The following is a 12,894-nucleotide window of genomic DNA, read 5'->3' as shown; positions in this document are numbered from 1 at the left end:
GGCCGGACGGGGGCCGCGTGGGGGAGGAGGACGCGGTAGGTAGGCCGGAGCCCTCTGGGGGGTGGCACGCTGGGTCTGTGGTGTGGCTGCCACGCCAGAGCTCTGGAAAGGTGCTGCGGGGTAGCCCTGAGAGCGGGGCTGGGGCAGGACACGGGTGTTTAAAGCAGGCTATTCTTAGCACGGCTGAAAATAGCGAGTGAGAGGGCGGGCGGGCTGAGCGCTCCCTTGGAGGGGACGCTGGCAGCTCCGGTGGTTAAACTTTGGATTTCCCCTCACTTCCATCCACAGGGCCTCTAGATTTGGGGTCACCGGATGCCGGCCTGGAGTGGGCTCCTCCAGGGAGGGGGACACGGAGGGGATGTGGCCAGCCTGCCTGGTGGCTTCTGGCACGGGCCCGCCAGGCTTCCCTGCTCCCCGCTTCCTCTGCTGGGCGGGGCTGGGGAGACTTGGGGGCCCCTCTGAGTCATCTCCGGCGCAACCGGCCGTGCCTTCTGGGAGCTCGGGCCTGCCCCAGGGGGCGGGTGTGGGGCACTGTGCAGTCCCACAGGGGCCACTAGGGGCCGGGCTCATTGGTCCTCCGTCAGCTGAGACCCGTCCCATCTGCTGGGGCGCCCTCCTGAGACTCCGTCTGACGTGAGGACCGGTCCCTCTGCCACGCAAGTCGTGGCCAGAAGAGCACACGGGACAGGGAGGTCGTGGGCTGCTGAGCCCATCCTGAGCTCTGTCCCGAAAGCCTGCCCCCACCTGCGTCTGGGCGCAGCCAGAGACCGGGTCATCTCGGACCCTCTTGAGGGAGGCTGGGATAACCTGGGAGCTCCCCTAGCGCCCGAGCTTCCCTTGTCCCTGGCAGACCTTGTGTCCTGGCCCGGGAGTCCCAACTGGATGGACAGGTGGAGACCAGAAAATGGGCCCTCCCTCAGCCAAGCAGCCTTGGTCTCCGTGCATCACTTCTGGCTCGGTTAACTATTTTGCGGGGGAGGAGGCTGTGTGGGGTCTTCATTGCTGCGCGGGGCCTGCTCTTCGTGGCGGTGCGCGGGCTTCTCACTGCGGTGGCTTCTCTTGTTGCGGAGCATGGGCGGGCTTCTCAGTCGCAGTGTGCTGCATCTAGTTCCCCGACCAGGGATCCATCGAACCCGGGCCCCCAAGTCCCCAGTGTTTTTTAATTATGCATCTTTTAACTTTGTTTATGCTTTTTACATCTAACGGAAGTCACTAATGTTTTTTGCACTTTTTAATCGAGTTTTAATTGACATGTAACGTTAGTTTCAGGTATACGACATGATGATGCAGTATTTGTGTGTGTGTGTGTGTGTGTGTCGTCAGTTCATCAGTGTTCTTTTTATTATTGGGTTGGCCAAAAAATGCCTTCGGTTTTTAAGTAAAAATAAGACACATTTTTCATCTTTACCAAGAACTTTATCAAACAACATATTCATTTATTTGTTCCACTACCTTCTGCCTTTTTTCAGGCAACTTCATAATTCCATCTTCCCAAAACCTTTTATCTTTTTGAGCAAAGAACTGTTCCAGGTCCCTTTTACAGTCTTCCAGAGAATTGAGGAGAATTCCATTAAGAGAATTTTGTGAAGACCTAAATACATGGAAATCCGAAGGTGCAATGTCTGGTGAATACGGTGGGCGAATCAGAACTTCCCAGCCAGGCTGTAACAGTTTTTGCCTGGTCCTCACAGAAACATGTGGTCTTGCGTTATCCTGATGGAAGATGATGCGTTTTCTGTTGACTGATTCCGGACACTTTTCGCCGAGTGCTGCTTTCATTTGGTCTAATTGGGAGCAGTACTTGTTGGAATTAATCGTTTGATTTTCCGGAAGGAGCTCGTAACAGAGGAGTCCCTTCCAATCCCACCACATATACAACATCACCTTCTTTGGATGAGGACCGGCCTTTGATGTGGTCGGTGGTGGTTCATTTCACTTGCCCCACGTTCTCTTTGGTTCCACATTGTTGTACAGTACCCACTTTTCATTCTTTACGTTTAAGTAGAGAATCGCATGCGGAAATACGGTCAGGAAGGTTTTTTTCGCTTAACTTCTGTGGAACCGAAACATCAAAGCGAATAAACATAACCAAGCTGGGGCAAACGATTTTCAGCACTTGCTTTATGTATTTTGAGTACGTCGCTGTCTTCCGTGTGGTGTAACGGCGATTGTTCTCAGTGAATGCTGTCAACGTCAACTGGCCTACCCAGCTGTGGGGAATTGTCCAACGAGAAATCTCCACAAAACTTCGCAAACTTGACTTTTGACACGTTCCATCGGTCACAGCACCTTCTCCATACACTGCACAAATCTTTTTTTTGCGTTTCAGTTGTGTTTTTGATAAGTCTTTTTTAAAATGCACGCTGATATGACAGCTCTCACCTGCAGTCTAACCAAATCATTTTGAATGAAGTTAAAGACAGCTGAGTGCTACTAGAGCCATCTTACGGGGAAAAAAAAAGGACGAACATTTTGGCCAACCCAATACTTGGTTTTTTTATGTTTTATTTGAAAAGGCTCCCCCCCAGGTCATAATATACTTTAAAAATATTTTCCTCAGGACTTTCATAGTTTTGTTTTATATCCTTTAGGACTTTGACCTGGTGTTTGATTTGGAGAATGGTACATGGTGAGGGATGTAGTTTTTATTATTCTGTGTAAATTAGCTGGTCGTCTGCAGACCGTTTATTGAATAGTCTGTCCTTTCTCTGTTGACTTGAAATCCCATCTAATCCCTATGTGAACAGGGCCTGTGCTTGGATCCTTTCATTGACTTGGCAAATATTATTGCACACCTGCTGCTGGCCAGGCCCAGTGATGGGGGCCTGGACTCGTCTGTGAGCGGAATAAAGATCCCTGTGAAGCACCACGCTAGTGGTTAGAGAATCCGTTTGTTCCTCTGCCAGCATCAGACTTTCGGTTTTATATGTTTTCTTATTAGGGCAGAAACCTCTCTCTTGTTCTTTTGAAAAGCGGTCTTGGCGCTTCTTGGTGGTTACTCTTCCATGTGGATTGTACAGTCAGCTTGTTAAGACCATGAAAACTCCTGGTGGGCTTTTCACTGGAGCCCCTTGAGCTTGGGGGACCTTGCCCTTTTAGAACTCGAAGGACAGAGGTGAGGTCCGGCCACGGGCGGTGTTTCAGTTTGGAGCGAAGGTGACTACAGTCCGTCCAGCCCCCCGGTGGTGAGCGGCAGTGCAGGTGGTCAGCGGCCACACGTGCTCAGTGGCTGTGTCCCTGGCGGCCGGGGTCCGGGATGGTCCCACGGCTGCAGAGCCTGTTATTCGCCGGCGCGGCGGAGGGGGGCAGGTGGCAGGCTGCTCCGAGCAGTGGGCGGGGCAGGCGTGGGGGCGGGGCAGGCGTGGGGGCGGGGCAGGCGTGGGGGCGGGGCGCTACAAGCTCCAGCCCTCCCCCCCCCCACCTCCGTCTCCACCTTGGTTTTCCACCTCAGGGGTCGTTGGGAGGATTGAAGGAGCAACCATAGCCCAGTGGCCACTGGCCATCTCCCAAATCTCACCAGGCCCAGAGAGGGCTGATGGTCCAACCCGAGCAGATACAGGCCCAGGCCCCGTGCGGGGGTGGGCAGAGCTGGCAGCCGGATGTCCCCGAGCAGGCCCTGGAGCTGCGGACAAGGGTGGACCCTGAGTAGCCGGCTGCCTGAGGCCAAGGCCCACCCCTCCCCCCCAGGCCCGACATTAGCATCTGTGTCCCTTCCCTTTCCAGCACCCTCCCGTCACCCCAGCCTGTGCACTGCCCGCCTCTGCTCCCTGTGGCTCTCCTCTCCCCCACCATCTCTCTCCCTCCATGCCCACACCCCAGGCTGCCTTCCAGACAGCTCTTAGGTCCCACCCGCTCCCGGGAGGGAGCTTTCCAGCAAGACACCCCCCAGGGGATGTGTGGAGGGTCTGAATGATGTATCCAAAGTGGCGTGGGGGCCATCCGGGAAGGAGAGGGTGGACGCAAATGAAACCCGAGGAAGTGAAGCAGGTTGGCGGGGAGGGGGCGTCTCCAGGGCCACGTCGGAGGCTGCCGCCATCTGCCTGGCATCCGGCTGTGCCTCCCAGCTCCGGGGCTGAGTGGACCTGGGAGCTGAGACAGGAGGGTTTCAGCCCCAGTTCAGCGTATCAGCTGCAGGGACTCCGCACCTCCCTGCACCCTGAGCCTCGCCGGCTGTGCCCGGAAACTGGGTGTGAGGTTCCTGCCCCCCAGGGCTTGGTGAGGGTTAGAGACAGTTAAGCCGGGAGCCACCGTCGGGGGTGCCGTGGACAGCAGCTGTCGTGGCCCGAGGGGCTTCTGCACCCAGAGCCAGTGCTGGGGGCCTGAGGCGCGGGCCTTAGAGGACCAGCAGGAGGCTTAGTGGACAGGGCGGCGTGGAACACGGGAGTGGCTGGTGCCGACGTGCGCGGATGTGCCTGGCACTGTCTCACGAGCCTGCCGTGCTTCACGGGAGACTGTAGGCAAGGGATCACCGCTCACCCGCTTTACAGGTGGGTGGGTTGAGGCGCCGCGTCGTAGCTTGCCTGAGGTCATGCGGCCTCTGCATGCCACACGCTCGCTGGGCCACACCCGTGCGCTGGGAGCCCGGGGCGCAGAGCTGCACGCTCAGGGGAGGCCCCACAGCCTCGGCGCGGTGGTCTGCACCCCGCAGCCTGGGGGCAGCAGCGGGACCTCGCCCGGCCTGGCGCCGGCTTGCCCAGCCGTGCCCCTGTGCCCCTCGCCGTGCCCTTCTCCCCTCCTTCGTGCCCCTCCCGCTCGCTGCCAGGTGTGCGCCCGGGTGACCGTAGCCCAGGCCGCTTTTGTCACAGTGGGCCAGGCCAGCCCTCTCTCCCCACTGGACGCGTGTCCTCGTCCCCAGAGCCCCCGTGGTGAAGTGGTACCTTCAGAAGGGAGTGAGTGCCTTGTCTTGAGGAGCATGCAAGCTGGGGCTCAGTGACGCCTCGGTGCGCTGGGAGCTGCTCACCGGGCCTCCGAGTTCCCTCCTCGCCCAGGGCCTGCGTTTGGAGGCAGGTCTTCTCAACCCAGCGCCCAGCCCCCGCCTGCCTGTTGTTCCTGCCCGCTGCCCGCCGGAGCTGCTGTGGCAGGAGGCAGGGAGCCCTGCCACGAGTCTGGGTGCTCCGAGGTTCCGCCCTTCCAATATCCCCGGGGGTCTGGGGGCTCAGGGCTCGGCCAGCCTCCCAGTAAGCGCCAGAGCTGGGCTCGGGCTCCCGATCGGCTGAGTCCGGCTGCGTGCCTCCGGCGCCTAAGGTGTTTGTTGCGACTGGTGAGAAGGACGGTGCGGCAGCAGCCCGTCTAGATGTGTATTAAGCGCCAGCTGGTGCCGAGCGCTTCCTGTGCAGCATCTCGCCGAACCCTCACCGGGGCCGGTGAGGCGTGGCTGCCCGGAGCCAGGCTGCGGGGACCCCAGGCGCTGGCACGAGGCCGCAGAACCAGAAGCGCCGTCTCCCCAGGCTGTGCCAGGCCGTCTGCCGGCGCTGGACGTGCTGACGGTTTACGTGACCGACTCTCTCACGAGCACTTTGAGTTGGGTCTGTGGAGATGGGGGTCCTGTTCCCCTTGACACCAGCCACCCTCCTGGCCCTCGCCGCCCTCAGGGCCCTGGGCGTCCCTTGCCCTGCCCCAGGGCTGGGGTGGCTGGGGCCGGGTGCCTCGGGGAGGAAGGCAGTGCTGGGGGCAGGCCCCGCAGGCGTTCCGGCCCTGCGGGAGGCTGATTCCTTTCCTAAATTCAAGTATGAATGATTTATAATATTGTGTTGGTTTCATGTGTACAGCAAAGTGATTTCGTTTCTTTTTTGTTTGTTCTTTTGTTCAGATTATATTCCATTATAGGCTGTTACAAGATACTCAATATAATTCCCTGGGCTTTACAGTAAATCCTTGTTGCTTGTCTGTTTTGTGGGTAGCAGTTTGTATCCATTAATTCCCTCCCCGCCCCGCCCCGGCACCACGAAGATGGCTGGATCTTAGTTCCCCAACCAGGGATTGAACCCGGGCCCCAGCAGTGAAAGCACCGAAAGCACCGAGTCCGAACCACTGGACCGCCAGGGAGTTGCCAGCATATCTTAATCCTGTACTCCTAATTTGTCCCTCCCTCCCCGCCCCCTCCTGTGAACCGTGAGGAGTTTGTTTTCTGTCTGTGAGTCTGTTTCTGTTCTGTATATAGATTCGTTTGTGTTATTTTTTAGGTTCCTATTTATTTATTTACTTTATTTATGGCTGTGCGTTACGGCTGGCGGGATCACAGTTCCCTGACCAGGGATTGATCCTGGCCCCCTGCAGTGGAAACACGGAGTCCTAACCACTGGACCCGCAGGGAGGTCCCTGGTTTCCACATTTAAGGGGTACGTGGTGTTTGTCTGTCTCTGACTTAGTTCACTAAGTGTGATCATCTCCAGGTCCATCCTCACTGCTGCAAGGGCAGTGCCTCGTTCTTTTCCATGGCTGAGTCAGATTCCATCCTGTAACACGTACCACATCTTTATCCCGTCATCTGTCGATAGACATTTTGGTTCTTTCTGTGAGTTGGCCATTGGAACTAGTGCTGTGATGAATGTTGAGTCTTTCGAATTACGGTTTTCTCCAGGTATATGCCCAGGAGTGGGATTACTGGATCACTATGGTACCTCTAGTTTTCATTTTATAAGGAACCTCCATGCTGGTTTCCATAGTGGCTGCACCAGTTTATACTCCCACCAGCCGTGCACGAGGGCCAGAGGGTGATCCTTCCACCTTGCCTCTGGGATAAGTGCAGAGGAGACCTCGGCAGCCATGTGCAGCTTGGGTTCCTAATGCCAGAAAGAACTTTGTGAAAATCAGAGCTGGATAAAAAGCAGTCTGGGGAGGTGATGAGCTTGTTGGCCGTGTAGGTGGGCGAGCAGATGGGAGGTGGTCACTTCTCTGCAGGTCATTGGAGGGGTTCAAGCCTGGATTCCCAAATTGAAGGGCACGTCCAGGTCCTCTGGGTGCTGAACTTGGTGAGTGCATCTCTCACCCCTGCGGCCAGCGAGAGCAGCATGGAGAATGGCTCGGCCTCCTGACCCTGGGGCATCCGTGGGCCCTGTCGGGATCTGCGGAGACCCTCCTGTTGATCTCTGTGTTCCTCAGGCCCTTCTCCACTGCAAGTAACGCACATCCCAGCTGGTTCAAACAGAGAGGCCTTAGTGGTTTGTGGACCTGAAAAGCCACCGGGCGTCTCTTGGCCATGCCCCACCGTCCCCCCCCAACCCAGGGCAGGAGGGCGGCCAGCCTCACGGCAGCCCCGCAGCAAGAGGCTCCCCCCTTTCCGGCTCCTGCTGGCGCCCTGTAAACCGCTCACGGGGGTCAGCAGGGCGCAGGGCTCTGACGGGCCGGGCTGGGGGCGTGGTCAGCCCTCGGGGGCGTGGTCTGCCCTCGGGGGCGGGGGCGGGGCTCAAGGGGGGGTGTGGAGACCCAGCGGCCGACAGGGTGCTTGGCTGACGCCCCGTCCACATCTCTTCAGCTGCTGTAGCAACTGAATGACAGGAGGAGCCTTTGTGGCTTCTCCAGACCCTGCTGAGAGGAGAGGGGCTCCGGCAACGGGTGGTCCTTAGGTGCAGAGCCCGGCCTCCTAGGAACCGCCTCAGCAGAGCCCCGGGCTTGGCTCGAGGACAGAGACGCGCGGGCAGGGAGCACTGCTGTGGTCTGCGTGTGCTCACCTGGCACAGCTGAGCCAGAGAAGCCAGGCCTGGGGACAGCAGGGGCTGCTTGCAGGCCCGGCAGACGGGCGGCGGGGGTGGAGGGTGGTGGCCCAGGCGCCTGGGGGCCTGGGGTGCCGGAGAGGGTCAGGCGTAGATGGTGAAAATGTCGCCTCTGCACCTCACTGATGCTGGTCCTGGAGGGTGGAGGCCAGAAAGCCAAGGGAGGAGGCGTTGGGGGAGCCCTGAGAGATGGGGAGAGCGGGCAGCACAGAGGTGGGTAGAGTGGGTTTGTGGTCCCGGTGGGCTGGGCGCGTGGAGTGGAAGTTGACCGCCTCCTCCAAGCAAAGGGGCTAAGAGCCTGGCGCTGTCCCCCGCTGCACAGCCTGGCACACAGCTGCTCGGCCTGTCTGTGCCCCGTTCTGTTATGTGTCCGGTGGGCTTTTGCATGGGTCGTTCCCGCTCCCAGGACCCTCTTCCTGGCTGCAGGTCCAATGCCGCCTTTCCGAGGAGGCCTTTTCAGACCGCCCCTCCGCGCACCATCCAGCTACCGTCCACGCCGTCTGCGGCCACTGTGGCTTCCCTTTGGTTTAGCTCTGCCCAGCGCTGGCCCTCTCCTTACAGCCTAAAACGGGTGCGTTTTCTGAGAGCTTGGAGGCATCAACTCCTTTAACCTTCACAGTGACTCTGCGGTGTGCACCGTCACTGTCCCCACCACCCAGATGGGGAGGCTGAGGCACAGAGAGGTTGAGTAGCTTGCCCTAGGTCACCCCGCCAGAGAGCGGAGCTGGGATCTGAGCCATGCCTGTGAGTGTGTCGCTGTCCTGGGAGCTCAGCTAGGATGTGTGTTCAAGGACGGGGACTCTGTCCGGCGCGCAGGGGTGCTGGCCTCGCACCCACCCAGAGCAGATGGTGGCTGGATGCCGGCGCCTGGGTGAAGTGGACGAGGGGTGAGGGGCCAGAATCGTCCTGCAGGCTGGGGAGGCCCTGAGGATCCTAGAGCAGAGTCCTGGGGACACAGGCCAAAGCAGCCCCTGCCCAAGCCACGTCAGCCCCTGCCCTGGACGTAGCACATTGTGTTTCTCCTATCGGGCGTCTGCTGTGTGGGCGGGGCCCCTGCTGGCCCCCAAGGGGGCACAGTCAGCGGGGGCACAGGCAGCGCCTCTTCTGTCCTGAGGGCGCCGCGTTTGAGCTCCCGGGAAGGGGAGGGAGAGCCACAGCTTGGAGGTGGCGAGCCCCACCGCCGTCTGGCCTGGAGGGAGCTGGGGGTGAGCCCGGCGACTGCGCTTGCCCGGTCGGGGTGCACTCCACCACAGCACGGTCCTGCAGGCCAGGCCCTCACACCAGTGATGTCTGCTGCTGGCTCTCTGCGGTCGGGGAGGTCCGTCCCCTTGCCATTCGCCTGCATCCTGAGCCTGGAGCCCCCACCGGACCCCCAACCCGCACCTCCAGCCGCAGCACCTCTCCTCTCAGTTGCTGGGCGCTCCTGGTCTCGGGTCACGGCCCGGTCAGTCCAGATGCCTCCCCTGCAGCGTCTCGTGGAAGCCGCCAGCTGGGCGCGGCTCCTCTCACGTCCAGTTCAGGCTGCGCGCTGGAGGCCTCGGGCCCTCACACGGATCCACCAGCAAACACGGGCATCGCTGCCCCCAAACCGTGTCCTAGACCACCCACCTCTCCCCACCCCTGCACCACTGTCGGGGTGCCTGCGGGAGTCTCCTAGCCGGGCTGCCACAGAGCAGCCAGAGGGACCTTCTTAAACGTGGTCACCAGGTCCCACCACTGCCCTGCGGAGAGCACGCTGGGCTTCTCATGCCCCTCGGAGGAGGGCCCGCCGGCCCGCTGCCCTTCCCCCAGGGCCCTCCTGAGCCCTGGCGCAGCCCCACGGCCTGGACCCTACAAAACCCACTCCCGCCCAGGGCCTTTGCGTGCGCCATCGCCTCCACCAGAAAGCCCCTTAACCGCTCCGGTCCCTGAGTCCCCGCTCAGGGAAGGTCGCTGCCTCCCCTGCCGGAGCCGGTCGCTCAGCCCCTGTGCCCGTCAGACGGGGGGACGGCAGCCGTCGTGCCACGCGTTCAGGGCGGGCCCTGCTCGCCGCTGTCGTCCAGAGCGCCGCCCGGCCCGGTCGGCGTGCGGCCCTGGGTCCTCGGGGCGGCCGCGTCCCCTGGCGCCGGCACCGCCTGCCCGTCCCGCGGGGCTGTGAGCTCCTGGGGGTGGGCTCGGCAGCCGTGGTGCTGCATGGCATTGGCGTGTGAACACAGGCTGGGGCAGGGCGGCGGGAGGAGGCTGGGCTGGACCCCGGCAGCTGGGCCCGGTTCTCCAGTTGTTGCCACACGGGAGCCGGGCCTGGGGTTGGCAGACCGTCTCTCAGGAGAAGCCGGAAATCCGCATTCTCTGTCCAAGCTCCCGACTTCTACATGCTGGCGACCAACTGGAATTCTTTTTTTAACGTTGTGCGGGCCAAAGAAAACACATCTGTGGGCTCGCATGGGAGTAGGCGGTGGGGCTGGGTGTGGGCCGCGGTCCTGCGGGCAGTGCTGCGGAGCCGGCAGTGCGGCGGCGTGACCCCTGGCCGCAGCGTCAGCGCCGGTGCTGCGGTGGCTGCAGGGGCCTGGGGCTGGCGTGGTTCCTGGTTGGAGACCCCAGGGTCTCGGGGAGGAACGGGGACGTGGGAGAGCAGGGCTACGCGGTCACCGCTTCTGCACCAGGACCCAGCCGGCCGGTGGTCACTCCCTGCCAAGCTCTGAGTGGGAGCTTGGGGTATGTGGCCCCCCGGGGTAAAAACAGTGGGTTACCTTGTGGCCGGAGGTTGGCCTGCACGTGGAAATGTGGCATCTGTGGGACCCGCTGTCCGTGCACGGCCGCTGGTGGCAGGTAGACCGAGGGCCTCCCCTCCGTGCCGCCAGGGGCCAGCAGAACACTGACCTCTCCCCACAGGGGCAGGGCTCCACAGCTCCTCAGGCCCATCTGAGGCTCCGGGTCTGTCGGAGGAGGACGTCGCCCTCCAAGGGTCACACGTGCGGAGGGGCCGGGGGCGCCCCCCTGCCCTGCCTCCCGGGTCCCGAGGCCGCCGGGAGGAAGGGGCCTGCTGGCTCAGTGCCCGGCCCCGGGGCTGCCCCGCCCCCGGCCCCCAGCTCCCCGTGCAGGTGGACGCCCAGCCCGTCCCTGGGGCTCACCACTGCCGGCGGGGCCGGCGCTGCACCTCCACGTCCTCTGCTGTCCGTGGGGTTTATCCTCCGCCTTCCCAGCACTCACCTACTGTGTGCAGGGTCCCAGGCGCCTGACTGTTCACACACAGGTATCGCGACACGGGCGGTCGAGGCCCTGGCGAGGTCGCACGGCTGTCCGGCTCCTGGACAGCACAGGCGCCGGCCCCGAGGGGGCAGTGTGGGAACCGAGTTGCCGTGCGGGGTCCTCAGACGGTGATGGCGCGGAGCACGCGCCGTAGCTGGCAGAGGGCGTGTGCCAGGAGGGGGCCTCCAGCCCACCTGGAAGTGTGACATGGAGGGGGACCGTGGAGCTGGGCCGGGCACCCGCACGCGGGACCCCCCCTCCCCCCAGCACCTACCGTGCTCCTGCGCTGGCCCAGCCCGTGTGCAGGGCCCGAGCAGTCCCAGCTGCCCCGTGAGGTGGGCTCAGGCTGGGACGGGACGGCGTGCTGCGGAGGAGGAGGGGACGAGGGCTGGGGGACCGGAGGGCGGGGCACCCGGCTGAGCCTGTCTCTCGTCCCCCAGGAAGCCCGAGAAGGGCGTCCAGTACCTCATCGAGCGCGGCTTCGTGCCCGACACGCCGGTGGGGGTGGCCCACTTCCTGCTGCAGCGCAAGGGCCTGAGCCGCCAGATGATTGGGGAGTTCCTGGGCAACCGGCAGAAGCAGTTCAACCGCGACGTGCTCGAGTGAGTGGGGCTGCTGGGCCGCACGCGCAGCGCCAGGCTCCCCGCTCCCGGGGCCTCCCTCCGCGTGTCTCCCTGGCTTCCAGACACGCAGACGCCCTGGGCCCCTCTGGCCCCGTCCAGCAGGGCTGGGCCCTCCCTCCGGCCCAGGGGCCTCTGTGCTGATGCTTCACGGGGCAGCGGGAGGGGAGCCGGCCGAGCTCGGCCCGCCCCCCCCTCCCCCAGGCCCGCCCCACTCCTGGCAGGAGGTGGGGTGACGGTCCAGCCAGGCTGGTGGCCACAGACTCTGCAGAACGGGTCTGCAGCCCCTCGGGAACGGCTGGCCGCTTTGAGGAGTCCTGTCCGCACAGACCCTGCATCCCCGGTCCGCCTCCTGACGGTCCTGAGTAGAAAGGCACCACGCGTGGGCCCTGGTGGTCCCCGGGCAGGTGCCCGGCACAGGCCGTGTCCTCACCTCGCCCGATGGGCGTGGCGGGGTCCATAGCCCCTCGCGCAGACGAGGAGACAGGGCCAGCGGCGGGCCGGCCCGGAACGGGTGCCCTGCTCGCCTCTGCCGGGACCTGGGGGCACAGCTCCAGGCCTGCTGTGGGCACGTGGCCAACCCAGACACTGCACGCAGTTGGGTGACCCCGCCGGGGGCCGGGATGGGGTCAAAGCAGGGCAGAGACTCACCCTCGGTAACAGTGACAGGGCGCCCTGGCCGCCTTCCCCTGCCACCTCCGGGCGCCCCCGGGAGGAGGGAGGCGGGGGCTGTGGCCTCCAGGTGCCCCCCGTGCAGACACACCACGTGCAGACACGTCTGTGTACACGAGCGTCCCCTCAGTCACACGCAGGTGCTCGCAGGAGAGGCAGCGCGCTGTGGGTGCCTGGTGTGTGGCAGGCGTGCGGCCGGCTCCCAGCAGGCGGCATCCGTGCCACCTGGGCTGCCCTTCCCCCCCCCCCAGCCTTTCTGTTCCAGCCCCGCCCTGTTTGTGGGGTTGGTGCCGCTCCCTTTCGGAAACAGGGTGGAGCCCTCCCAGAAAAGCAGACTGCTCCTCAGTGAGTGGGGCCCAAGGCTGGCCAGTCCAGCCCCTCCCCCGCAGCCCCCCTCCACACACCCCCTCCACGCTGCTCCTGGGCCGTAGGAAATCCGCACATTGTTCTCCTCGGATCAGAAAATAGCAGCAGCCTCAGGAAGGAGCGGGACCCCCCCCCCAGGCATCCTACGCGGGTGCTGGTCAGCACATCGTCCTGGGGGCCCCCGCCCCCACCTTTCCCCCACAGCCGGGACCGCTGAGGGCGTCCCCCCCACGGAGGGGGTGGGGACTGGGCCCCTACGGCCGGGGCCTCTGCGGCCCCTCCGGGGGTGGACACCA

General features: G+C 63.0%; 1 protein-coding gene across 9 annotated transcripts in view; it reads left to right on the top strand.

The window, feature by feature from the left end:
• The window catches only part of IQSEC1 (IQ motif and Sec7 domain ArfGEF 1), an 81,791-nt gene that overhangs the window by 45,966 nt on the left and 22,931 nt on the right, over window positions 1–12,894 (top strand). For 8 of the 9 annotated variants that reach the window (XR_009048769.1, XR_009048768.1, XM_057705588.1 and 5 more), the window contains exon 4: window positions 11,381–11,542. The exons of the other annotated variant lie outside the window; for it this stretch is intronic. Coding sequence is in view for 6 of the 8 variants with exons in the window: in XM_057705588.1 (XP_057561571.1) it covers window positions 11,381–11,542 (162 nt within the window). In the remaining 2 variants the exon portion in view is untranslated. The remainder of the gene's footprint in view (window positions 1–11,380; window positions 11,543–12,894) is intronic. 9 annotated transcript variants of the gene reach the window in all.

This window comes from Hippopotamus amphibius, chromosome 13 (assembly GCF_030028045.1).
Source record: "Hippopotamus amphibius kiboko isolate mHipAmp2 chromosome 13, mHipAmp2.hap2, whole genome shotgun sequence".
In the NCBI taxonomy this organism is placed as follows: domain Eukaryota; kingdom Metazoa; phylum Chordata; class Mammalia; order Artiodactyla; family Hippopotamidae; genus Hippopotamus; species Hippopotamus amphibius.
The sequence above is the reverse complement of the archived record's forward strand: the minus strand, read 5'-3'. Positions and strand labels throughout refer to the sequence as shown.